At 42.5% G+C, this 27768-nt stretch overlaps 2 protein-coding genes across 5 annotated transcripts; one reads left to right on the forward strand and one right to left on the reverse strand.

Moving 5' to 3' along the window:
• Positions 1–26: 26 nt before the first annotated feature.
• Positions 27–19912, forward strand: timm9 (translocase of inner mitochondrial membrane 9 homolog). Of its 4 annotated transcripts, none has more exons than XM_078406615.1 (4): positions 27–83; positions 5100–5174; positions 5288–5383; positions 18429–19912. In XM_078406615.1, the coding sequence occupies exons 2-4, from the start codon at positions 5136–5138 to the stop codon at positions 18564–18566; spliced, it is 273 nt and encodes a 90-aa protein (XP_078262741.1). In that variant the 5' UTR covers positions 27–83; positions 5100–5135; the 3' UTR covers positions 18567–19912. The 4 variants fall into 4 exon arrangements, with proteins under 4 accessions (XP_078262741.1, XP_078262742.1, XP_078262744.1 ...); XM_078406616.1 differs by lacking the exon at positions 27–83 and adding an exon at positions 104–435; XM_078406618.1 differs by lacking the exon at positions 27–83 and adding an exon at positions 104–269.
• LOC144597348 (mitochondrial import receptor subunit TOM20 homolog) lies at positions 18626–27333 on the reverse strand. The gene is made up of 5 exons (XM_078406613.1): positions 27184–27333; positions 24826–24875; positions 21035–21116; positions 19165–19307; positions 18626–18920 (listed from the first exon to the last, which is right to left on the reverse strand). Exons 1-5 carry the CDS (start codon positions 27308–27310, stop codon positions 18867–18869), a joined length of 456 nt encoding a protein of 151 aa, XP_078262739.1. The 5' UTR covers positions 27311–27333; the 3' UTR covers positions 18626–18866.
• Positions 27334–27768: the final 435 nt, after the last annotated feature.

Genomic DNA, 27768 nt, shown 5'->3' on the forward strand with positions numbered 1-27768 from the left:
AATGAGACAGCTTTATTCCAGGGATCTGTGGTGGTGAATGTGCGAGCGGGAGATCAGTGTTTGCGGCGGGACCAGGGGCGCCGGTAAGTCATGGCGGCGGCGAGGTGGTGAACGCGGTTCACTGGGAGCGCGGCGGGTTTGGCTGCTGACAGACGGTCCCTTGGATGGTGGGGTGGGGACGGGACGTAGGCAAAGCCCCGGTGCTCATGATGTGTGCTGGATTCGGACTGGCGAGTGAGCCGCTTCCTTCGGGTTTGTGACCATGGAAGGTGCGGCGCCGCATGAAGTGCCCAGCTCTTTGCCCTTCCACGTGTAGTTCGACTTTATTGCACCGTCTCTCCTCCGCTCCGGCAGTGGGATGGTGTGAATGTCAAAGCTTGGAGGGCATAAATAGGGTTAATGCGAGAGGGGTAAATTTTAAAGGAGATGTGTAGGGTAAGTGTTTTTTTTATGCAAAGTGGTGGATACCTGAAATCAGCTGCCAGGCGTGGTGGTGGAGGCAGATAAGACAGTGGCATTTAAGGCGCCTTTGGATAGGGGCACAGATATGCAGGACATGAATGGGTACGGATCACGTGCAGGCAGATGAGACCTCCAGTCGAATGAATAATGAAGATACAACTGCAGAAGAAATAATGCGGAAGTCGCTAATTTCCACAAATCGCTTCAAATAACTTACTTTGAGCAAAATACAAAGTGCTGGAGAAACTAAGCAGGTCTGGCAACATCCGTAGAGGGAAATGGACAGATGACAATCAGTCTGAAGAAGGATCATGACTCAAAAGGTCATCTGCCCACACTGATGTGGTTTGACTGAGTTCTTCCAGCATTTTGTTGTTTGCTGTTCCTTGTGTCTCCCTACTTTAAACGCCAGTTTATTCATTGATTGAATGCCAATTTTTGTTAAATCAAGAGTGTTTAGTTGTCATATGTGCCAACAAAAGAACAATGAGATTCTAACACGATATACACAGATAATATGATTAATTAGAAATTCAAAAAACTAGTCCAAAAATATCTAAAGTCCTGAGTGCAACCAAAGACAGGCAATAGAAGTTCATGGTTAAGGTTGGTGTGGTGCAGCAAGTGTTATTGGGAAGAAGTAATTCTTGAACCTGGTGGTCACTAAAGCCATGTAGTTTCCAAGTTCTTCAAGCCCTAAACTTCCCAAGTTAGAAGTTTCCTTCTGCAAGGACAGGTTAGCAAGTTTTGGTTCTCATGCTTTTGTTTTTTCCTACCAATTATTTTCCATCCCACTAGGCTTTATGGTTGATATATTATTTCCATTTTCAAATATTTGCACAATGATCACTTCTCAAGACAGACCTTCCCTTGATTCAAAGGTATTATTTAGAGTAATTTCCAACACGGAAACAGGCCCCTCAGCCCAACTCACTTATGCTGAGCAAACCACCCTATCTAAGGAAGGCCTGTATTCCTCCAAACCTCTCCTAATATCTTTTAAATGATATTTTATCAGTCTCAACTGCAACTCGTTTCATAATCCCACTACCCACAGTGTGTAAAAAAAAGTTGCTCCTCGCATTCTTGATTTTTTTCCATCCTGAGGAAGAGACTACATTCATCCTATCCCTTTCATGATTTTACACTTCTCAGCCTCCTGCGCTCAAGGAATAAAGTCCTAGGATAAAGTACTAGTTCTAGAATAAAGTACTTGATATCCCATGTTTCGTTCCCATGCTTTGACCTTGCCCATCTCTTCCCAAACCAGTTATTTCTCGTTCAGATTACACAGACCAGGCTAAGTCAATAAAAAATATCATCCTACACATGAAATTAGAAGGGTTCCTTATTACCCCATTTGTTAAATTAATCGGAGGATAGTTTGCTAAGAAAGTCTATTATTCAATTGAAAAGACAGGCAGGTGGGCAGAGTGGGTGGGATGACTCTGTTGGGAAGGAAATAAATCCATTCCTTAGCAAGAAACAACATGGTGTCAGAAGATGTAGAATCTTTGTGGGTAGAGTTAAGAAACTGCAAGGGTAAAAAACCCTGATGGGAGGTATGTACAGGCCTCCGAATAGTCAAGATGTGGCGCAAAAATCGCATCAGGAAATAGAAAAGGCATGTAAGAAAGATAGTTACAGTGTCAATGTGCAAGTAGACTGGGAAAACTAGAGAAGCGTGAGAGAGGAGTTGGCTAAAGTTGATTGGAAAGGGACCTTAGCAGGAATGACGTTGGAGCAGCAATGGCCATAGTTTCTGGGAATAATTTGGAAGACGCAGGATCTTTTCATTCCAAAGAGGAAGAAACATACCAAGGGGAGAATGAGGCCACCAAGGGTGACAAAGGAAGTCAAAATTAGCATTAAAGCAAATGAGCAGGCATATAACGTGGCAAAGATTAGTAGAAAGCTGGAGGATTGGGAAGCTTTTCAAAACCAACGGTGTCTGAAGAAGGGTCTCGATCCGAAACGTCATCCATTCCTTTTCTCCAGAGATGCTGCCCGTCCCGCTGAGTTACTCCAGCTTTTTGTGTTTATGGTAAGCAACTAAAAACGTAATAAAGGAAGAAAATATGAAATATGAAGATAGGCTAGCCAATAATTTAAAAGAGGGTATCAAAGGTTTTTTACAGATATATAGAGTAAAACAGAGACAAGGGTGGACATTGGATTGTTGGAAGATGATGCTGGAGAAGTAGTTATGGGGAACAAAGAAATGGCAAATGAACGAAATAAGTTTCTGTGTCAGTCTTCACAGTGTAAGACACTAGCACTAGCAATATGCCAGAAACTCAAGAGAGGGGGAGAGGGGGAAGAGGAGAGGAGAGAGGTGGGGTGGGGGTGGGGGGGGGGGGGGGGGGGGAGGGCAGAAGTGAGTGTAGTCACTATTACAGAAGAGAAGGTGCTTGGGAAGTTGAAAGGCCTGAAGGTGATTAAGTCACCTGGACCTGATGGACTGCACCCCAGGGTTCTAATAGAGGTAGTTGTAGACATTGTGGAGGCCTTTGTAATGATCTTTCAACATCACAAGAATCGGAAATGGTTTCAGATTGGAAAATTGGAAATGTGACTCCACTGTTTAAGAAGGGAGCAAAGTGAAAGAAAGGAAATTATAGGCCAGTTAGTCTTATTTCTGTGATTAAAATTTTAGAGTTCATTATTAAGGATGTGGTTTCAGGTTACTTGGAAGCTTATAATGAAATAGGCCATAGACATAGACAGATAAGGGGATATCTTGTCTGACAAATCTATTGATTTTTTTTTTTGAGGTAACAAGTAAGATAGACAAAGGAGAGTTCATCGATGTTGTTTATTTGAATTTTCAGAAGGCTTTTGATAAGGTGCCACACATGAGGCTTTTATTCTGCAGAAGAGTCTGACGCATAATGTCACCTTTCCATCTTTTCCAGAGATGGAAGAGGGGTTGGAGGGAGGGGAGGGGGGAGTATAGTTTTTTTTAGAAGCAAACTAAAATTGGAGAATTCAATGTTGATATCATTGGGCTGTAAACTACCCAAGCAAAGTACAAGGTGCTGTTCCTCCAATTTGCGTGTGGCGTCATTAGCAATGGTGGTGGCTCAGGACAGAAAGGTCAGTATGGGAATGGAAGAGGAGTTAAAATAGTTAGCAACTAGGAGATCTAGCAGACCTTAGTGAACCAATCGCAAGTGTTCAGCAAAATGGTCACCAAATTTATGCTTTGTCTCGCCAATGTGCAGGAACCCAAATCGGGACACCAAATGCAATTGATGAGGTTAGAGGAGGTACATGTGAACCTCTGTCTTGCCTCTCTCTGTCTATCATAGACAGCATTTTCCAGTAATGGGAGAGTAGTAGAGGGCACAGCCCCAGAAGAAAAGGGCATACCTTCAAAGTTGAGATGTGGAGGAGTTTCTTTCGCCAAAGGATGGTGAATCTGTGGAATTCATTGCCACAGACAGTTGTGGAGGCTAAGACATTGGGTATTCTTAAAGCAGAGATTCATAGGTTCTTGATTGGGAATGGCATCAAAAGTTATGCGGAGAAGGCAGGAGAATGAGATTGAGAAGGACAATTAGATCAATCGGATTGAATGGCGGTGCAGACATGATGAGCTTAATGGCCTAATTCTGCTCCTTTATCTTATGATCTATTTTACCTAATTTGCCTGACTGAATTTAGGAACGTGATTATAATATTTTACCTTTGGTTCTTTGCCAAAGGCTTTGGATTGTCAATCTGATCCACATGAAAAACAAAGTTGCGTATCACTTAACTAAGGCACATTTGATTTATTTAAACGCCATTGTTCTGGTAATATTTGGCCATACAATTATCATTTGTTCTTTCTTTCTCACTCACTCAGATTGGTCGTTGCCTTTGATTTTGCTCCAAAGATTTAAAGTAATTTCTCTCACTGTTTATCCTGTTTCTAGCAATTTGGAATAGGAATGCTGTTGGTTATGGGAGGGAAGGAAGGAATAGATTGCTGCTAGGTGTAGGAAATGCCCTCAACATAAATTGTTGTTAAGTGCAAAGAGTTTTCTATATTTTTAAAAACAGATCTCTCAAACATTGCTGCCTTTTTATCCTTATTTGACACTTTTACTTTTTCTTCCCCTTTGTTCTTACACTTGGCCAATCAATTTTCTCAGCTGTTCTTCACTCTGATGGACAGCTCTGCCATTTAACGACTCTGCCATCTTTCCATTTGTTCTTCCCCCTGTCTCATGTTCTATTCTTTTTTAAATAATATCCTAAAACTCTGAGATGGGAGCTTTCTTGGTTTAGTGTCTGTTGTGATTGAATTGGAAGTAACAAACTGGTACTAACCTTTTGGCATGAGACCTATGAAGAGAAATTGAATAACTAGACACTGTTTATTCTGAAGCAAGTATCAAGGGAGAACTTTTAAAACACAGAAACTGAAAGACTTCCCTCATCCCTTGGCCTTCTGAGAAAAGGGATTCAATATGTTTATTTTTCCTTGAGATGTAACCTCCATTTTGGTATCCTTTGAATCTTATTTGCACCTTTTCTGTTCTCTCCGTCATTTAAGTAACATGATTAGACAACATAACTCTCCAAGGCTAAACACAGATTTAAGATATTTTTCCAATTCTAATGTATATACTGAATTGTTTTGTTGCCAGGTACAGTAATCTTTCCCAAGGCCAAAAAACGTAGTAATGGCAGCACAAATATCAGAAACAGACCAGATAAAACAGGTAATTTTCATTTAATGTTTGCTTGACACTGGAAGTGAATTGATGCATTTCTGTTTCCAATGAAGCCAATATGGGATTTAATGTGATTATTTTTCTCTTCCATCCACGTGCAGTTTAAAGAATTTCTGGGCACATATAACAAACTTACAGAGCACTGTTTTATGGACTGTGTAAAGGATTTCACAACCAGGGATGTGAAAGCAGAAGAGGTATATATTTTATTATGATTTATTATTCAAGTTGTTTAAGCAATCCCAAGCATTACTCATTGCAACTGCTTCAATAGTACTTTTTATCACGTGTAGCAGGGTATAATGAAATTCATTTTTGTATACAGTTCAATACATTTACATACGTAAACACTTATATTTGTTTCATCCACATTCTTTCATACAATAACTGAGAAAGTATACATGTCTTGTTTTAATTTTCAAAATCCCATATGTGATGCTATTCAATGATTTCTCACTGCTGGTCTCAACATATGAGAAACAATTTTAAACATTCAGTAATCCAATTGAAATTGATCCATTTTGTGACTTCTAAAAGTAATTAAAATGTCTATAATTACTCATGAAACTCATATCATGTTGTTAAAATCCTATTGTTCGAGAAATTATGTCTGCCATTTTGTCTAATTTGTCCTATTTGGGACCAGACTCCGAATAATGTTGATTCCGGCAACTCCTTGAAATAGTGTATCAAGCCATTCATTTCATGTGTAATCAGGAACCAGCTAACAACCCTCATATTCATGAATAAATTAATGAAAGCCCAAACTGGACTACAGTAAGTAGATCTTGGATGATCTTGTGTTAATGTGGGATAGAATGAGGGAGGCTTGAATAGTCCGGTCTTTTGGAACAAAGAAATAAAGAAATTCTTCTCCCTCCCCACCCCGTATACACTGAAGCCAATGAAATCACCCTGGAACAACCAGCAAACCATCTTGAACCAAATGGATAAAGCCAGACAAATCCAATACTCTACTTATAATCATCAGGAAAGTGAGTGAATGTGTGATAGTCTGGTGCTGTCAAGCAGTGGGATACTCACCAATAAACTGTCAGTTTAGGCTCATCAAAAACAAGGACCAAGAGCTGAATCCCTTCATATCTTGGCAGTATTTGTCCAAGATGGTATCCAGGAGCCATGGTAAAACAAAAGTCAATGGCCATCACTGAGAACACTTCACTGCTTGGTTTAATAGAGTAAGATGGGTGTGATTGTTGGAGACCAATCATCTCAGCCCCAGAACATTACTGAAGTTTTAATTAGGGAGTGTCCTAAGCTTGTCATCTTCAGCAGCTTCATCATAAGGTCACAGAAGGGGAGGTTCATTGCACAATATTCAAGTCACCAGCAAATCAGCCAGACCAAGGTCAAAACAACATTCAGGCCAAACAGTAGCAGGCAAATATAATTTCCAACAAAGGAGTTCATAAATCAGAGCAAAATTAGACCATTCGGCCCATCAAATCTAGTCCACCATTCAATCATGGCTGATCTATCTTTTCCTTTCAACACATTCTCCTGCCTTCTCCCCGTAACAATAGACAATAGACAATAGGTGCAGGAGTAGGCCATTCAGCCCTTCGAGCCAGCACCGCCATTCAATGCGATCATGGCTGATCACTCTCAATCAGTACCCCGTTCCTGCCTTCTCCCCGTACCCCCTCACTCCGCTATCCTTAAGAGCTCTATCCAGCTCTCTCTTGAAAGCATCCAACGAACTGGCCTCCACTGCCTTCTGAGGCAGAGAATTCCACACCTTCACCACTCTCTGACTGAAAAAGTTCTTCCTCATCTCCGTTCTAAATGGCCTACCCCTTATTCTTAAACTGTGGCCCCTTGTTCTGGACTCCCCCGGTACAACTGTAGAAGGACCTCTTTGCTCCTATACTCAACTCCTCTTGTTACGAAGGCCAACATTCCATTGGCTTTCTTCACTGCCTGCTGTACCTGCATGCTTCCTTTCATTGACTGATGCACTAGGACACCCAGATCTCGTTGAACTCCCCCTCCTCCTAACTTGACACCATTCAGATAATAATCTGCCTTTCTATTCTTACTTCCAAAGTGAATAACCTCACACTTATCTACATTAAACTGCATCTGCCATGTATCCGCCCACTCACACAACCTGTCCAAGTCACCCTGCAGCCTTATTGCATCTTCCTCACAATTCACACTACCCCCCAGCTTAGTATCATCTGCAAATTTGTTAATGGTACTTTTAATCCCTTCGTCTAAGTCATTAATGTATATCGTAAATAGCTGGGGTCCCAGCACCGAACCTTGCGGTACCCCACTGGTCACTGCCTGCCATTCCGAAAGGGACCCATTTATCCCCACTCTTTGCTTTCTGTCTGTCAACCAATTTTCTATCCATGTCAGTACCCTACCCCCAATACCATGTGCCCTAATTTTGCCCACTAATCTCCTATGTGGGACCTTGTCGAAGGCTTTCTGAAAGTCGAGGTACACCACATCCACTGACTCTCCCCTGTCAATTTTCCTAGTTACATCCTCAAAAAATTCCAGTCGATTTGTCAAGCATGATTTCCCCTTCGTAAATCCATGCTGACTCGGAATGATCCCGTTACTGCTATCCAAATGCTCAGCAATTTCGTCTTTTATAATTGACTCCAGCATCTTCCCCACCACTGATGTCAGACTAACTGGTCTATAATTACCCGTTTTCTCTCTCCCTCCTTTCTTAAAAAGTGGGACAACATTTGCTATCCTCCAATCCACAGGAACTGATCCTGAATCTATAGAACATTGAAAAATGATCTCCAATGCTTCCACTATTTCTAGAGCCACCTCCTTAAGTACCCTGGGATGCAGACCATCAGGCCCTGGGGATTTATCAGCCTTCAGTCCCATCAGTCTACCCAAAACCATTTCCTGCCTAATGTGGATTTCCTTCAGTTCCTCCATCACCCTAGGTTCTCCGGCCCCTAGAACATTTGGGAGATTGTGTGTATCTTCCTCAGTGAAGACAGATCCAAAGTAACGGTTTAACTCGTCTGCCATTTCTTTGTTCCCCATAATAAATTCCCCTGCTTCTGTCTTCAAGGGACCCACATTTGCCTTGACTATTTTTTTCCTCTTCACGTACCTAAAAAAACTTTTGCTATCCTCCTTTATATTATTGGCTAGTTTACCCTCGTACCTCATCTTTTCTCCCCGTATTGCCTTTTTAGTTAACTTTTGTTGCTCTTTAAAAGAGTCCCAATCCTCTGTCTTCCCACTCTTCTTTGCTATGTTATACTTCCTCTCCTTAATTTTTATGCTGTCCCTGACTTCCCTTGTCAGCCACAGGTGTCTCTTACTCCCCTTAGAGTCTTTCCACCTCTTTGGAATAAATTGATCCTGCAACCTCTGCATTATTCCCAGGAATACCTGCCATTGCTGTTCTACCGTCTTCCCTGCTAGGGCCTCCTTCCAGTCAATTTTGGCCAGCTCCTGCCTCATGCCTCTGTAATCCCCTTTGCTATACTGTAATACTGACACTTCTGATTTTCCCTTCTACCTTTCCATTTGCAGAGTAAAACTTATCATGTTGTGATCACCTTTGAACCCCTGACTACTCGAGAACTTGTCAAACTCCGATTTAAAAATACCGAATGACTTGACCCCCACAGCCATTTGTGACGATGAATCCCACAGATTCATCTCCCTCTGGCCAAAGAAATTCCTCCTCGTCTCCTATCTAAAGGTACATCCTCTCATTCTGAGGTTTTGACCTCTAGTCCTAGACTTTCCCGAGTGGAAACATCTCCATAGTCATTGAGTCATTCAGCATGGAAACAAGCCCTTTGGCACAACTCACAAACGCCAACCAACATGCCCCATCGACACTAGTGCCACCTGCCCAAGCTTGGCCCATTATCCTCTAAACATATCCTATCCATAATAATCTGTCCAAATGTCATGATAGTACATCCACATCCACTCTGTCTAGGCCTTTCAGTATTCAGTATGTTTCATGCTGGAGCTTCTGGGAGTTACACCTGCAAGAATTGTGTCCAGGTGCAGCTCCTGAATGGACGTGTTGTGGAGTTGGAAAAGCAGCTGGATGACCTCAGGGCCATCCAGGAATACGAGTGTTTCCTGGACAGGACCTACTGTGAGGCTGTCACGCCAAGGGTCCAGGTCGAGCGAAGGTGGGAGGCCGTTTCAAAGGGGAGTGAATGTGGACTACAGGCTGTGCCTATTGCAAACAGGTACACCCTCTTGGGAGCTGTCGGGGCAGAAGACGCTTCCAGTCCGAGCGGCGGACAGGTTGGTGGCTCTAATCCAGGCATGGAGACTCGACCGGGGAGACCGAAGTCAGGAAGAGCCATAGTAGTGGGTGACTCCATTGTCCGAGGTACGGACAGTAGATTCTGTGGCGGCAGGCGGGACTTGAGGATGGTCTGTTGCCTCCCTGGTGCCAGGGTTCAAGACATCACGGACCGGCTTCAGAACATCCTAGCGAGGGAAGGCGATCAACCGGAAGTAGTTGTGCACATGGGCATGAACGACGTCGGGAGGAAGAGGAAGGAGATACTGCAACGTGAGTTTAGAGAGTTAGGAAGAAGACTGAGAAGTAGGACGTCGAGGGTGGTTATCTCTGGACTGCTACCTGTACCTTGTGCTGGTGAGGGCAGGAACAGAGAGATCGGGGATATGAATGTATGGCTGAGCGGCTGGTGCAGGGATTTAGATTTCTGGGCCAGGGGTGACCTGTACAAAAGGGACGGGTTACACCTTAACAGCAGGGGGACCAACATTCTGGCAGGCAGGTTTGCTAGTGCTACACGTGTGGGTTTAAACCAAGTAGTGGGGGGGAGGGGTTAACAAATTGGGAATATGAAGATGGAGTTAAAGGGGAAGCGAATATAGGAGAAATTGCAAAGGACTCTCGGATAAATGGGAAGGGAAGTTCTAGATGGGATAAGAGAGTAAGGTCAAGGCCAATTGTGGGGAGGTGAATACCAAAGTTAAAGTGTTGTATTTAAATACAATACAATATATCTTTATTGTCATTGTACAGGGGTACAACGAGATTGGGAATGCGCCTCCCATACGATGCAATAATTTAATTAGCTAGTCAGTATTAATTTAAACAACCCAACGAAACAAATTGTAACAGTTTTAAAACAGAATAAAGTGCAAGTGGATCTGTGCCGGATCACTGTGCGATGTGACCATCAGGTTCAGCAGGACCGGTTCATGACAGCTATGGCCCTGGGGATGAAGCTGTTCCTGAGTCTGGAGGTGCGGGCGTAGAAGGCCTTGTATCGTCTGCCCGATGGAAGAAGTTCAAACAGACTGTTGCAGGGATGTGAAGAGTCTTTGTAGATGCTGGTGGCTTTTATGAGGCATCGTGTGTTGTAGATGCCCTCCAAGGCTGGTAGCTGTGTTCCGATGGTCCTCTGAGCTCAATGGACTACCCGCTGAAGAGCTTTCCTCTCTGCCTCTGTGCAGCTGAGGTACCACACAGGGATGCCATGTGTTAGGATGCTCTCTATGGTGCAGCGGTAGAATGTCGTCAGCAGCTGTTGGGGTAGACCAGACTTCTTCAGTGTTCTTAGGTAGAACAGTCATTGCTGTGCCTTCTTGACCAGCGCAGCAGTGTTATTGGACCATGTTAGGTCCTCCGAAATGTGAGTGCCCAGAAACTTGAAGCTGGATACTCTCTCCACACTGTCCCTGTTGATAAAGATCGGGGCGTATTCCCCGTTATGTGACCTACGGAAGTTGATGATCAGCTCCTTGGTCTTGGTGGTATTTAGGGACAGGTTGTTATCAGAGCATCAGTCCGCCAGGTTCTGCACCTCCGCTCTGTAGTTTGTTTCATCACCATTGGTGATCAGTCCGATCACCGTTGTGTCGTCTGCAAACTTGACAATGGTGTTGGTGTCGAATGCAGGAACACAGTCGTGTGTGAAGAGGGAGTAGAGCATGGGGCTCAGAACACAGCCCTGTGGTGAGCCGGTACTCGGGGTGATAGTGGAGGACAGGTGCGGGCCCATTCTCACTGCCTGCGGTCGCTCTAGCAGGAAGTCCAGGATCCAGTCGCATAATGACAAGCTGAGGCCTAGCTGGTGGAGTTTGGTGATGAGCTTGGTGGGGATGACCGTGTTGAAGGCAGAGCTATAGTCAATGAATAGCATCCTCGCGTATGTGCTCTGTCTCTCCAGGTGAGTCAGGACAGTGTGAAGAGCCAGAGAGATGGCGTCCTCTGTGGATCTATTTGCCCTGTATGCAAATTGATGTGGGTCCAGTGAGTCAGGGATGCTGGTTTGATGTGTGAGAGGACCAGCCTTTCAAAGCACTTCATGACTATTGGAGTTAGGGCAACCGGACGGTAGTCGTTCAGGTTGGTGATCTTTGCTTTTTTTGGCACCAGCACTATGGTAGCCCTCTTCAGGCACTTGGGGACCGTAGCCAGAGATAGTGACAGGTTAAAGATCCTGGTGAATACCTCAGCCAACTGTTCAGCACATGTGCGAAGTATAAAAAATAAAGTGGATGAGCTTGGGGCTCAGTTAGACATTGGCAAGTATGATGTTGTGGGAATTACAGAGACATGGCTACAAGAGGACCAGGGCTGGGAACTGAATATTCAGGCGTACAGGTGGGCAGAGGGGGTGGGGAGAGGGGGTGGGGTCGCTCTGTTAGTAAGGAATGATATTCACTCCCTTGCAAGGGGTGACATAGAATCTGGAGATGTAGAATGTAGTATGGATAGAAATGAGGAATTGTAAGGGTAAAAAGACCCTAATGGGAGTTATCTACAGGCCCCCAAACAGTAGCCTCGACACAGGGTGCAAGTTGAATCAAGAGCTAAAATTGGCATGTCGTAAATGTAATGCTATGGTGGTTATGGGAGATTTCAACATGCACGTAGACTGGGAAAATCAGGTTGGTAATGGACCCCAGGAAAGGGAGTGCCTCCGAGATGGATTCTTAGAACAGCTTGTATTGGAGCCTACCAGAGAGAAGGCAATTCTGGATTTAGTGTTGTGTAATGAACCTGATCTGATAAGGGAACTCAAGGTAAAAGAGCCATTAGGAGGCAGTGATCACAATATGATGAGTTTTACTCTACTAATTGAGAGGGAGAAGGAAAAATGGAAAGTGCCAGTATTACAGTATAGCAAAGAGGATTACAGAGGCATGAGCTGGCCAGATTTGACTGGAAGGAGGCCCTAGCAGCAAAGACAGTGGAACAGCAATGGCAGGTATTCCTGGGAATAATGCAGAAGTCACAGGATCAATTTATCCCAAAGAGGAGGAAAGATTCTAAGGGGAGTAAGAGGCACCCATGGCTGACAAGGGAAGTCAAGGACAGCATAAAAATAAAAGAGATGAAGTTAACATAGCAAAGAAGAGTGGGAAGCCAGAGGATTGGAACTCTTTTAAAGAGCAACACAAGATGACTAAGAAGGCAATACGGGGAGAAACGATAAGGTACGAGGGTAAGCTAGCCAATAATATAAAGGAGGATAGTAAAAGCTTTTTTCGGTATGTAAAGAGTAAAAAAATAGTCAAAGCAAATGTGGGTCCCTTGAAGACAGAAGCAGGGGAATTTATTATGGGGAACAAGGAAATGGCAGACGAGTTGAACCGGTACTTTGGATCTGTCTTCACTAAGGAAGATGCAAACAATCTCCCAGATGTTCTAGTGGCCAGAGATCCTAGGGTGACAGAGGAACTGAAGGAAATTCACATTAGGCAGGAAATGGTGTTGGGTAGACTGATGGGACTGAAGGCTGATAAATCCCCAGGGCCTGATGGTTTGCATCCCAGGGTGCTTAAGGAGGTGGCTCAAGAAATTGTGGACGCATTGGTGATCATTTTCCAATGTTCTATTGGAACATTGGATAGATTCAGGATCAGTTCCTGTGGATTGGACGGTAGCTAATGTTATCCCACTTTTTAAGAAAGGAGGGAGAGAGAAAACGGGAAATTATAGACAATAGACAATAGGTGCAGGAGTAGGCCATTCAGCCCTTCGAGCCAGCACCGCCATTCAATGCGATCATGGCTGATCACTCTCAATCAGTACCCCGTTCCTGCCTTCTCCCCATACCCCCTCACTCCGCTATCCTTAAGAGCTCTATCCAGCTCTCTCTTGAAAGCATCCAACGAACTGGCCTCCACTGCCTTCTGAGGCAGAGAATTCCACACCTTCACCACTCTCTGACTGAAAAAGTTCTTCCTCATCTCCGTTCTAAATGGCCTACCCCTTATTCTTAAACTGTGGCCCCTTGTTCTGGACTCCCCCAACATTGGGAACATGTTTCCTGCCTCTAATGTGTCCAATCCCCTAATTATCTTATATGTTTCAATAAGATCCCCCCTCATCCTTCTAAATTCCAGTGTATACAAGCCCAATCGAAGGCTTTCTGAAAGTCGAGGTACACCACATCCACTGACTCTCCCCTGTCAATTTTCCTAGTTACATCCTCAAAAAATTCCAGTAGATTTGTCAAGCATGATTTCCCCTTCGTAAATCCATGCTGACTCGGAATGATCCCGTTACTGCTATCCAAATGCTCAGCAATTTCGTCTTTTATAATTGACTCCAGCATCTTCCCCACCACTGATGTCAGACTAACTGGTCTATAATTACCCGTTTTCTCTCTCCCTCCTTTCTTAAAAAGTGGGATAACATTTGCTATCCTCCAATCCACAGGAACTGATCCTGAATCTATAGAACATTGAAAAATGATCTCCAATGCTTCCACTATTTATAGACCAGTTAGTCTGACATCTGTGGTGGGGAGAATGCTGGAGTCAATTATAAAAGACGAAATTGCGGAGCATTTGGATAGCAGTAACAGGATCGTTCCGGGTCAGCATGGATTTACGAAGGGGAAATCATGCTTGACTAATCTTCTGGAATTTTTTGAGAATGTAACTAGGAAAATTGACAGGGGATGTGGTGTACCTGGACTTTCAGAAAGCCTTCGACAAGGTCCCAGATAGGAGATTAGTGGGCAAAATTAGAGCACATGGTATTGGGGTAGGGTACTGACATGGATAGAAAATTGGTTGGCAGACAGAAAGCAAAGAGTGGGGATAAATGGGTGCCTTTCAGAATGGCAGGCAGTGACTAGTGGGGTACGGCAAGGCTCGGTGCTCGGACCGCAGCTATTTACAATATACATTAATGACTTGGATGAAGGGATTAAAAGTAACATTAGCAAATTTGCAGATACAAAGCTGGGTGGCAGTATGAACTGTGAGGAAGATGCTGAGGTTGCAGGGTGACTTGACAGGTTGTGTGAGTGGGCGGATGCATGGCAGATGCAGTTTAATGTGGATAAGTGCGAGGTTATCCACTTTGGTGGTAAGAATAGGAAGGCAGATTATTATCTCAATGGTGTCAAATTAGGAAAAGGGGACGTACAACGAGATCTGGGTGTCCGAGTGCATCAGTCACTGAAAGGAAGCATGCAGGTACAGCAGGCAGTGAAGAAAGCCAATGAAATGTTGGCCTTCATAACAAGAGGAGTTGAGTATAGGAGCAAAGAGGTCCTTCTGCAGTTGTACAGGGCCCCAGTGAGTCCGCACCTGGAGTACTGTGTGCAGTTTTGGTCTCCAAATTTGAGGAAGGATATTCTTGCTATTGAGGGTGTGCAGCGAGGGTGTGCAGCGAGGTTAATTCCCGGAATGACAGGACTGTCGTATGTTGAAAGACTGGAGCAACTAGGCTTGCATACACTGGAATTTAGAAGGATGAGAGGGGATTTTATTGAAACATATAAGATTATTAAGGGACTGGACACGTTAGAGGCAGAAAACATGTTCCCAATGTTGGGGGAGTCCAGAACCAGGGGCCACAGTTTAAGAATAAGGGGTAGGCCATTTTGAACGGAGATGAGGAAAAACTTTTTCAGTCAGAGTTGTGAATCTGGAATTCTCTGCCTCAGAAGGCAGTGGAGGCCAATTCTCTGGATGCTTTCAAGGGAGAGCTAGATAGAGCTCTTAAAGATAGCGGAGTCAGGGGATATGGGGAGAAGGCAGGAACGGGGTACTGATTGAGAATGATCAGCCATGATCACATTGAATGGTGGTGCTGGCTCGAAGGGCTGAATGGCCTACTCCTGAACCTATTGTCTATTGCCATCTGAAAATCCAGGTTAAAAAAAACATCCACTGACTCTCCTTTGTCTATCCTGCTATTTACTGCCTCAAAGAATTCCAACAGATTTGTCAGAAACCTCGTGCTTAATAGTCTATCTACCAAAACTCTTGTTTGTTTGTCTGAACTACAGCCAAAATGGTACACGATAGCGTGACAATTTTAGGCCCATCTTACTTTGGTGCTCTTTTTGTTTTAATCAAAAAATGTATTAAATTATTTAAAAACAATATTTATAATGCAATAAAACAAAACAGAACCCAGCGCATAGTCCCTCTCCAGCACCACTCGGGCGCGGACGTAACCCTTAGTGCGAATAGAAGAGGTTTAATTGAAATCGGTGTTATATTTTTAAAGTTATTCACATTTTAAAGTTTAAATCTATCTCCTCGGGAGGGGGAGGAAGGGAGGGAGGGGGCAGGGGGGGAGATGGGAGAGGGGAGGTGAGGGTGCTGCACCAATGCAGGAGTGGTTTGGGCCCAACGGCTCCACTTGGTCTAGTCAACTCTAAAATCTTACCAATCACTGAAGTCAGGCTAACAAACTCCTATTTTGCCTCACTCCTCCTTGAACAGTAGAGTAACATTTGCAATTTTTCAATCCTCTGGAGGCACTCCAAACTCTAATGATTCTTTAAAGATCACTACTAACGCCTCCACAATCTCTAAAGCTACGTCTTTCAGAACCCTGGGGTGTAGTCCATCTAGTCCTGGTGACTTATCCACCTTCAGAGCTTCCCAAGCACATTCTCCTTAGTAATAGCAACTCCACTAACTTCTGCCCTTTGACTCTCTTGAATATCTGACACTGCTGGTATCTTTAGCTGTAAAGACTGACGCAGAAGAAATATTCGATTAATCTGCCGTTTCTTTATTCCCCATTACTACTTCTCCAGCGTCATTTTCCAATGGTCCAATATCCACTGTTGCCTCTCTTTTTCTCTTTATGTATCTGAAGAAACTTTTGGTATTGCCTTTTTACTTTCCTTCTATTGGTTTTTAAAAGCTTCACAATCCTTTAGCTTCCCGCTCAACTTTGCATTATGTGCCTTCTCTTTGTTGTCTTTAACTTCCTTTGTCAGCTATGGTCACTTCATTTTCCCTTTAGAATCTTTCTTCCTTTTTGGTTTGAAAAGGTCCTGCATCTAATGAATTACTCACGGAAACTCCTGCTGTTGCTGCTCCACCATAATTTCTGCGAGAGACCCTTTCCAATCAACTTTAGCCAGCTCCTCCTTCATGCCTCTTTGAGTTACCTCAAGAGAGAGCTGGATAGAGCTCTTAAGGATAGCGGAGTCAGGGGGTATGGGGAGAAGGCAGGAATGGGGTACTGATTGAGAATGATCAGTCATGACCACATTGAATGGCGGTGCTGGCTCGAAGGGCTGAATGGCCTCCTCCTGCACCTATTGTCTATTGTCTACCTATACTCAACAGTGATACAAGCACATCTGATTTCATCATCTCCTTCTCAAACTGTACGTTTCATTTTATCATGTTATGTGCACTACCTCCAGGGGGTTCCTTTACCTCAAGTTCCCATGTCAAATCCTGTTTATTACACACTAAAATCTGAATTGCTATTTCCCTGGTAGGCTCAACTACTAGCAGCTCCAAGAAGCTATCTCTTAGACACTCTACAAATTCCTTCTTTTGAGATACAATACCCACCTGTTTTTCCCAGTCTACCTGTATATCGAAATCCCCCATAACCACATTAACATTGCCTTTGTTACATGCTGATTCGATCTCCTAATGTAGTTTGTATCCTACATCCTGTCTACTGTTCAGCTACTGTACACAACTCCCATCAGGGTCTTTTTTATCTTTGCATTTTCTTATCTCTACTCAAAAGGATTCTACATCTTCTGATCCTATATCATCCCTTGCTAAGGATTGAATTTCATTCCTTACCAGCCCCTCTGCCTGCCTGCCTGTCTTTACCATAGGATGTGTATCCTTGGATGTTCAGTTCCCAGCTCTTATCCTCTTTCAGCCAAGTGTCTATGATGCCCACAATTTTATACCTACCAATTTCTGATTGCACGATAAGCTCATCCACCTGGTTCTGTATACCACGTGCACTCAAATATAACACGTTCAGTACTCACCACCCCTCTCTCAAATTGGTCCCCATTTTGCGTGATCATACACTCTTATCCCTCTCTAAACATTCTGTCCTCTTACTTATCTGGAGATTACAATAACTTCACCTGTACTCTCCTTCCTTTAACCTCATCCATATAATTACAATATGTTGAACCCATTCCTCCATCCCCCCCCCCCCCCCCCCCCCCCAACTATGGAGTTTAAAGCCCTATCTATGCCTCTGGTTATGCAGGTCAAATGAGTCTGTACCTTGCTTTGACATTCAACAGCATTATACACACAGTTCCCCCACCATCAACAAAATTGAGTTGCTGTCGATCAGAAACTCAATTGGGCCCACTGCACAAACATTGTGGATTAAAGAACAGGTCAAAGGCTGGGTGCCGTGCAACAAGTGAATCGCTTTCTAACATCCCCAAGCCTCTCCGCCATCTAATATTCAGGAGTTGGGAGTGCGATGGAGTACTCTCCACATGCCTATAAGAGTACAGGTCCAATAAATCTCAAAGCTGGATAGCATCCAACACAAAGCCAGCTTCTTCTTTGATACCTCCTTCACCTTCCCAAACATCCACCCCCCACACCACCTGCAGATGGTAAATGCAATGTGCAGAATCTGCAAATTGCGCTGCAATCACTTAGAGGTTACTCCTGTAGTACTTTCTAAATCCATTACTCTCCTAGTCATGCATCATCCTGACCTGGAAATGTGGTGCAGTTTCTTCATTAATATGGAGTCTATATTCTGGAAAACCTTGTCCAGCAGTCACAGTCAAGGTAGCAGCACCCATTTAAGGTCACTTACAGATGGAGAATAAATCCTTGTCTTGCCACTGACTCTCGCATCCCAAAAATTCCAAAACATACTATTTGCACATATTATCTTGAAAATTTGTGATTTTGCTTTCACATTATCAATATATACTGTAAAACACAGTATGTGAGAACTTTATTTTTGTTAGCAATATTCAATCTAATTATATATATTTTTAAACACAGATGACTTGTTCAGAACACTGCCTTCAGAAATATTTGAAGATGACCCAAAGAATATCTATGCGGTTTCAAGAGTACCATATTCAACAAAATGAAGCATTAGCAGCAAAAGCAGGACTAATTAGCCAACCTCGTATGTAACAAAGGACCATTTGAGAGGTAGGGTATAAATGGAGTGCAAGTCACTTGCATGAATAGAAGAATGGCCGCATTTTTAATGTCCAGAATGCTGGCGTCAAGCAAAAGGAGCGTTATAATCAAGTGAAGGTAGATGGAAACAGGAATTCAATACATTGATGGACCAAGCCTTCTGTTTTATTTTGAAAGTGATTGGTACAGTTTTTGAATTAGTTTGTAAACTCAATTCAACATTAAATCACTGAGGTTAGAGTTCACAATGATGGAATAAACTTTGTTGGAGCCGAAGAAAGCGTAAACATTTTATTCAACGTCGTCATCTATCAAATTCTGTCTGTTCATTCCTGCAAGGATACGCTGAAAGGTGGGAAAGAAATTATCAGAAATACTATAGTCAGACACGTCTTTAAATCATTAAAGTCAAAACAATCAATGTGCATTGCAATAATAACTTCACTGGCAAACAGTAGCAAGATTAAAATTTACATTGAGTCAGGTCATTATTGAAACCATGAAATGTTTAATTTGAAGTAAAAATTCTTCACAATCATTGAAGAAAATAATTGAATTGATATGGAAAAAGAAATGGGTATTGTCATACCTGTCGAACAGCTGGCAATCTTTGGACAAGCATTTGGAACACATGGTGTGGTAGTGTTTGCTGGAGAACCTGCAACAGTTGCTGGGGCTGACCACAGACTGACACTGCATTGCTTAAATGATCAATTCCTTTCTCATAGTCACCTGAAAAATCAGCAAAGCAATAGTATGGTGATTAAAGGCATTGTTCAGCAAAAGTATAAATGATCCAGTACCAGACAAATTGCAAAATAGTGTGGGAATAAATATGCCTTCCCATCACCACTAATATTCTGGAAATATTTTTTTAATCAAGATATTTCAATAATGTGTTACAGGACTAATAGTACAATAATCCTGTAATCTGCATCATTTTTTTTCCAAAGAAACTAGCTTAGATGTCAAGCAGCATATATTTGAAGAACAAATCTCATCCTTTTTTTTTACAGTCAATCATATCAGAACAGTAGTGCATCTGTTTGATCCAATCTCAATGACTGCAAGAGGAAACATTTCTCATCATCTATCTGCTCCTTGGCTTAATTTGTATTTGTTGGCTCAAATGAGCAAATAAATCTTTTTGCCCTTTTATTGATATGATTTATTAAATGGGCAAGTAGACAAGGGATACTGCATTTACATGCTTTGAACATATCCAGACTAGATTTCAGTATTTTCCCTATTGATGCAGATGCTGGTTTAAATCGAAGGTAGACACAAAATGCTGGAGCAACTCAGCGGGTCAGGCAGCATCTCTGGAGAGAAGGAATGGGTGATGTTTCGGGTCGAGACCCTTCTTCAGTTTGACGAAGGGTCTTGACCTGAAACGTCACCCATTCAGTCTGAAGAAGGGTCTCGACCCAAAACATCACCCATTCCTTCTCCAGAGATGCTGCCTGACCTGCTGTTTTCCCTATTGATGTCATGTTAACCCATTTCCGTTTTCTTTCCCACTCCTTTAAGTAGTGTAGTTACATTTTGCTTTTACCTTTCTGTAGTAAAATCTATGAAATGTTGGATGTTTATCACTATCTCCAGAGCTGCCACCTTCTATCGCAATCTGAAAGTGGCTGACATTGTATTTTGCTAATCATTTCCTTTTTAAAGATCTCTGGAAACTTTTACAATCTGTCTCGGTTCTTTGCCAAACTACCTTCATATTCTAGTTCTCATTTTCTTTTGTCTGCCCTGGTCCTATTTTGCCAAATTCTTTCTCGATCCTCAAGTTTACTGGGTTTTTGTTTTGGCACAAGGTAAGCCTTTTGCTTTGATCTAATACCATCTTTAGCTTCTCGGTACTTGCAATGGATACTTAACTTTTTTAAATCTTATTATGACTTGCAAATTATATATTCATTTGTTAACAGCCATATCTTGTTATTTGACAATCTACCACAGCCAACTCAGACTCAACTCAGTTTATTTTATTCAGATTTAAGACTCAATTTTCAGATTGAACTCAACAATGAAATAGCTTAAGTGAATACAGTATTAAAAATGATAAAATTGCAGAAGCTGAATCTGATATTAAAAAAATAACTGGAAACTTTCAGCAAGTCATACAGCTTGTGGAAAGAGAAACAGAGTTAATGTCTTTGACTTCAAGTGCTATGTCTGGTTTTTTTCTATAGATATTGCCCAACTGGTGGAGTGTTTCCGCATTTTTTTTATTTTCACTTAAGTAAATACAGTATGATTTATAAATGGTATATGGATGGTGGAAGGAGTTCTAGGCGATGGTTGGGTTGCAGTCAAGTGGCCTGCTTGACCCTGGATGGTTTTAATGTTATGAGATGCTCCTGAGACTGCATTCATCTTGGCAAATAATGTGTCAGTGCAAAATGTGGTCTGGTTGTCAAAATAGATAATGAACAATAATACCGCAGGTTTACCTCTTGCCAATAATTCTTCTCCCAACTGGACTTCTTCAAGAAAAAACTTCTGTATTGCTTCAACATCTTTTAAATCGGGTAACTGGAATTACAACATGATATTGAGAAACAAACATCCTAATTTTCCTTGAACCTGAAAATTGCATTGCGGTTACATAAAGAATCAGCTTGTTTTTACATGATATTTTTTACATTCATCAGTAGTGATAAGTTTGATCGAATCTTGTCACATTGCATTTAACTAAAATGAAAATTTGTTTTCACATTACACATTTAACACAATAAATTATTCCAGAAACAAGAGGTGAGATTAGATGAGACGAATAGATGTCCCATCAAAAGACGACATCTTGAGGAGGAGGAAATTGTCGATATTTAGAAAGGGAATTCCACAGATTGGCAAATTAGCCATTGAAGGTGATGATGGAACAACTAAATTAAGGAATAACAAGTTTGAAAGAGCACATTTATCTCAAAGGATCATAAGATTGAAAAAAGAGAGAGTCCAAGAGAACTAAACAAGAATGGAAATTTTAAAACTGAGATGTTGCAAGCTCAGAAGCAAGATTTGAACAGGACCTGATCCAGATTAGGGGGGACGTGAAGTTTTAACTTGAAGTACATGCAGAGATAAATAAAATATCTTTGAATACTCGTGTTCTAAGGTATAAAAAAAAACTTGGAGGAGGCTTTCAGCAGCTGTTGCGCAATGGGTGCAATGAAATGGAATTCACTGTTCTGACAGCATAGAAACATTTTCTGACATGTCTTTGTTCAACTATGACACCAAAGTTGAAACATTTGATTCAGTTTCAGACAGTCAACAGATAAAGAAACGGAGTCGGTGCAATGGAATGGAATTTAGTGGAGACTGAAGGGAACAGCTGAGGTCTTGCCAGAGACACTATGAACTGCAGATATTGGTTTTTACAAAAAAAACAGAGCAGGAGTAAATCACTGGGTCAGGCAGCTTCTCTGGAGGACATGGATAGGCAACTATTCCGGTTGAGATCCTTCTTCTGGCTGATTGTAGGAGGAGGCAGAAAGCTGGAAAAGCATTGGGGGCAAGACAGTCTGGCAAGTGATAGGTGGATACAGGTCGGGGGGAAAGTTGACTGGCAGATCAGTAGACAAATACGAGAGGTGAAAAGGAGACAAAAAGGTGTCAAATGAGAAACATTTGATTCAGTTTCAGACAGTCAACAGATAAAGAAACGGAGTCGGTGCAATGGAATGGAATTTAGTGGAGACTGAAGGGAACAGCTGAGGTCTTGCCAGAGACACTATGAACTGCAGATATTGGTTTTTACAAAAAAAACAGAGCAGGAGTAAATCACTGAGTCAGGCAGCTTCTCTGGAGGACATGGATAGGCAACTATTCCGGTTGAGATCCTTCTTCTGGCTGATTGTAGGAGGAGGCAGAAAGCTGGAAAAGCATTGGGGGCAAGACAGTCTGGCAAGTGATAGGTGGATACAGGTCGGGGGGAAAGTTGACTGGCAGATCAGTAGACAAATACGAGAGGTGAAAAGGAGACAAAAAGGTGTCAAATGAGAGGAGTGAAATATGAAGCCAGAGGAGATGGGGGGAAAGGGAGGGTGGAATAGCAGGAGAAAAGGCTGGTATATCCCCTGCAGTAGCTGGGGAAAGTACCTGGGGAGGGGACAGTTTGAGTGGGAAGGCAAGAGTGAACCAAGGAGTTGTTGAAAGTGTGGTCTCGGAAAGGGATGGGTAGGGAAGCTGCGGCTAGTGGTGGGGTCACATTGAAGGTGGCGGAAATGTTGTTAAATGATGTGTTGGCTGTGGAGGATGGTGAGGTGAAAGGAATGGACCAAAGGAACTCTCGGACACCTTCTCACGTCTATCTTTTCACTGTGACCCCACAGACGAACGCTGAGCCACCATCTCCCAGACAATTACCAATCTCATCACCACCGGTGATCTCTTTTCCACAGCCTGCACCATTATAGTTCTCAAACCCGTACTGCCATTTCTATCTTTTTCCCAATAGCCCTGGCAGACCCATTGTTTCTGCCTGCTCCTGCCCCACTGCCCTTGTCTCTAAATACCTCGATTCTATCTTATCCCTTCTGACCTGCATACACTTCACACACCCTTCAACACTTCAATAACTTTTAATCCCCAGGCCCCCATTGGCTCATCTTTGGACATTCGGTCCCTCCATTCTCCACGAGGAGGATCTCAGAGCCCTTTGTTTTTTTTCCTTGATCAGAGATCCTATCAGTTCCCCTCTATTCACACTCTCCTCCACCAAGCAGAATTCGTCCTCATCCTCAACAACTTCTCTTTTGATTCTTCTTACTTCAAGTTAAGTGTTGCCAATGGGCACTTGCATGGGCCCCAACTACGACTGCCCTGTTGTTGGTTATGTCTTATTCCAAACATATACTCGCACCATTCCCAACTATTTCTCTGCTACATCGACGACTGTGTCAGGGCTGCCCCCTGCACCTGTGCTAAACTCATTGATTTCAACAACTAACATTAACATACACAATTAGTGGCACCTCTCTCTACTTCCAGCACAGGGGACAGATTATTGATTGATGTTTACTATCAACCCACTAATTCCCAGTTATCTGCACTACACCTGTACTTCCGCCCTACCTGTTGCAGGAAAGTCACCCCCTAGTCTCACTTTCTCCTCCTCCGCAACTGCTCCCAAGATGAGGTGTTCTATTCTAAGACATCAAAATGTACTCTTTCTTTCGTAAACATGGTTTCCCCTCTGCTGTTGTAGATGTATCCCTCATCCATGTCTCCTCTTTGTCCCGCAGTTCTGCCCTTGCTCTCCCTTCCTCCAGATGGAACAAGGATAGAGTTCCCCTGGTCCTAACCTCTCACCTCATCAGCTTCATACAACACATTTGACATTTCCGCCACCTTCAACATGATTCCCCCCCTCCCACCAGTCACTTCTTATCATCCTCACTCCTTTGCTTAGAGACCTCCCCTTCTGCAACTCCTTGGTTCACTCATAATCCTCGCTCCTAAACTGCCCCCTCCCCAGGTACGGCCCACTGCAAGCACAGGAGATGTAACATCTGTTCCAATACCTCCACCCGCAGATCCATCCAGGGACCCCAACAGCCTTTCCAGGTGAAACAGAGGTCCCATGCACCTCCTCCAACCTCATTTACTGCATTCAATGCTCCCGATGTGGCCTCTTTTACATCAGTTAGACCAATTAGTCTAGGCAACCATTTTGCCAAACATGCTCGATATGTCAAGGCCTGCTGGATCTCCCACTTACTTATTATTTTAACTATCCTTCCCATACCGACCTTTATGCCCTGGGCCTCCATTGCCAGAGCGAGGGCACAGATAAACTAGAGGAACAGCACCTCGTGTTCCACTTGGGTAACATACAACTAAACGGTATGAACATTGACTTGTCCAATTTTTCCCTCTTCCCTGTGCTACATCCTGCTGTGCAGCCATTTCTCCTATAATTCTGCCCCCCTCCAATAAAGAATTAGCAATCTGTTCAGAAACAGCACTTCATTATCATCCTTCATATATCAATGTAGAGTATTAAATATAGTTAGACTATTGTCTCCACATTTCACCCCAAGCATGTCCTCGCCATGTATTTCCAGGAACGTTGTATAATGTAACATATACTCCAAACCAGATCAACAAAACTAATCAGAAATTACAAAGGCCCGACTGTGTGTAAGCAGAAACTAGGCACTAAACCCAGTCTATATGTATGCCAACATCTCAACAGTTAAGCATTTATGATAATGCCACTGGTACAGGAGGATGTTACCTTGCCAATACATTCATTTGCTTTATCCTGTTGTTTCAGTTTTCTTCTTCCTGTAATTTTTTGTTAAGTCAGTACAACTATTTAAAAACATAAATATAAACATTGTAATACGAAACACTATTTTGGAATTTGGAAGCAGATCATATATAAAATAAATGTAAAAGCATTTAAATACGATGTCGCTGGTGACCCAGGACTGCAGATTATATGAATGATAACAATGGTGTCTCAATATAAATTGTTCACGAGTATAAATGGTCACAATTTCACACTGTCAGTGACAATACCTTTTATGCACTTCTGAGTTTGTAAAGAAAATTAAAATCCATTATTTACCCAAGGAATAATTACGACAGTTGCAGCAATATATTTATCTTATCTTGTAAATAAAGTATGTCTCATCCAAACAATCACGTTTGTCATTATTAAAAAATATATTTTGCCTCAGTAGTGACTCAAATGACCAGAACTTCAAATGTTCTTTAAAGTTTAAGCAGACGTTTACCTAGATGCATAATGTTTAATTGTGATACAGTGATTATATACACTTTACCCATATATACACTTTACCCATATATACACTTTGCTCTTACACACATTAGTCTGATTGCAGTTGATAAAGTTTTATTTTGCTTTATCAGAGCCAAAAGCACACACAGCCAAGAAAATTTACAGCCAAGATAAAAAAACTGGGCCTTAAATGTCAAATAAATAGTTCTAGTCTCACTTTAGTTTTTAACCTTTCCTGATACTGAATCTGAATTACTAATTTATTATTGTTCTGACATGCACTTTAGATCTGAAATAGTAAACTGTAACAAAAAATCACAGACCTTGGATAATTGCAATAAATCGCATTAACATTGTACAAAAATATATATTTACTTAAAACAATCAGAAGTCACACTTCTTTCTATTATATGAAACAAATAAATCCATAAAACATTAGTCCTACTAAAATTCTGTGACCTATTTTAGTTTTTTTCTTACCCAATGAATTCAACAAAATAAAAGCAGCTGTAAAATGCTAAAATAAATGTATGTTCTGTCCTTGAAAACGTTGTAATTGTAACTAGATTTATTTTAGCTAATTAAATAACATCAGAATACCAACAAGGACGTGTTCTCAAAGTTTGCATAATAGCGATACTATAGCTGGCAAATCAAAAGTTAAAACAAATACTAATTGTTTTGAAAACTTCTAAAAATTCAGTGTTGCAACCTGTTGTTGCCACTCTTACATACTTATGACTGCCAAACAACTTTGAGAAGCCGATAGGGGGGGGGGGGGGGGGGGGACTGAGGGGGGGGGGGGGGATTTGGTGAACCACCATTACTGTTTGATTAAACATTTTTTTAAAGTCAGTATCAAATGAATCATTTGAGTTAAGATTCTCTCCTCATAATGTGTTTGACCTGGTTCCCCGTGGAACTAGTTATTGGCGGGCATGTAGCCAGCCAGCAGCTGTTACTGTAGTATCCCTTTAGCTCAAGCAACCATAAATGATTTTTTACTCCTATTCTTTCGTCTCCTTTTCCACTTCTACTTCACTACCATGCCCTGGTTTCTAACAAGTTTTAATCATGCTTTTGAATTAATTTCTACATGTGAAACACATGTAAATTGGGCACTTCGAAGAATGGACCATTCCCTCAATATTATGCTAAAACGTCAGGCAAGAATATAGACAGACACAAAATGTTAAAGCAACTCAGCGGGACAGGCAGCATCATTGGATAGAAGAACGGATGACGTTTCGGGTCGAGACCCTAAAGGGTGACCCGTCTATCTTCGGTGTAATCCAGCATCTGCTGTTCTTATTACATAGGCAAGAATATATGCGATTTGAGGAAATAACGCCAACATGATGCTGCCAAAATGGTAAACTAATTTACCCAATCTATTTTGGTGGTCAAGTTTTCCTCAGGTATTAACTACTCTAGTAGTTTGGCATAAGTGAAAGTCAACCATCAATAACTTGCATTTACACAACTCTGACAAACATCTCAATGTGATACGCAGAAGGGAAACCAAAAAATGTAAAAAGAGGTACAGCAAAAGACGTAATAATAGAAAGTGTAATGAAAAACGAATGACCAGAACTTAATTAGATGTGGGGATGTACTCATTCACGCAAAGATTTTGGAGTTAATGTTCTTGTTAGTTAACTCTGTTCCTCCTTGCACGGCACTCGGATCCACTCCGCGTTCCCAGTAAACGTCCATGATTTATTCTGATTTTCATGATTTTGCATTAGCATGAAACTCCTTGCACACGTCTGCCGCCACCATTAGATACAAACTCCCAGGTGTCGCTGGTAACAGCGAGGCGAAACCTCGGAGAGGACAACCACTTACTTTCCCGCAGTTTTATTTTGAAATCCGGAGCTGCTCTTCTTTTCCTGTCAAAGTATAGGCAATAACCGATGAACACCGCTCCGAAGACCCCGGCCACGATGGCCCCCGTCCTCCCAACCAGCAGCATTGCGACCTGCCGCCTTTCTCTCCCGCCGGCTCCCGGAAGTATAACCCGGCGGGAGTCGCCTTCACCCTGGCCCAGCCTCCGCAGAGCCGGAGTCCTGCCATCTTTCTGACTGGCATGCCGGCGTTTCTCTCCCTCTCGACAGCAGCACCTCGGCTTCGATTGGACTCAGCCATAAAGTTGTACAGCACAGACACGGGCCACCCTGGTATATTGGGCTAGTCCCAGTTGCCTGCATTTGCTCTAAACCGGTCCTGTCCATGTAGCTATCAGAATGTCGTTTAAAGTTGCAATTCTACCCGCTTCTTGCGAGTCAAGCAACAGCTATGGAGAAAATAAAGGTGACGTTTCGGGTCAGAACCGAACCCTTCTCCAGGCCTGAAGAAGAGTGCCGATGCGAATCTCCAGAGGTGTTGCTTGAGTTATTGCAGCACGTTGTGTCTCCTATCATCTTTCACGCC

Source organism: Rhinoraja longicauda, chromosome 10 (assembly GCF_053455715.1).
Source record: "Rhinoraja longicauda isolate Sanriku21f chromosome 10, sRhiLon1.1, whole genome shotgun sequence".
NCBI classification, from domain to species: domain Eukaryota; kingdom Metazoa; phylum Chordata; class Chondrichthyes; order Rajiformes; family Arhynchobatidae; genus Rhinoraja; species Rhinoraja longicauda.

What these genes read in the sequence shown, in the direction of transcription:
- timm9 (XM_078406615.1), top strand. Translation starts at nt 5,136, where the DNA reads ATGGCAGCACAAATATCAGAAACAGACCAGATAAAACAG. An exon ending in AAACAGACCAGATAAAACAG is followed by an intron (nt 5,175 to 5,287) that starts GTAATTTTCATT and finishes ATCCACGTGCAG; the next exon opens with TTTAAAGAATTTCTGGGCAC. An exon ending in GGGATGTGAAAGCAGAAGAG is followed by an intron (nt 5,384 to 18,428) that starts GTATATATTTTA and finishes TTTTAAACACAG; the next exon opens with ATGACTTGTTCAGAACACTG.
- LOC144597348 (XM_078406613.1), bottom strand. Translation starts at nt 27,310, where the DNA reads ATGCTGCTGGTTGGGAGGACGGGGGCCATCGTGGCCGGGGTCTTCGGA. An exon ending in CAAAATAAAACTGCGGGAAA is followed by an intron (nt 24,876 to 27,183) that starts GTAAGTGGTTGT and finishes AAAAAATTACAG; the next exon opens with GAAGAAGAAAACTGAAACAA. An exon ending in AGAAGAATTATTGGCAAGAG is followed by an intron (nt 19,308 to 21,034) that starts GTAAACCTGCGG and finishes CTGATTTTTCAG; the next exon opens with GTGACTATGAGAAAGGAATT.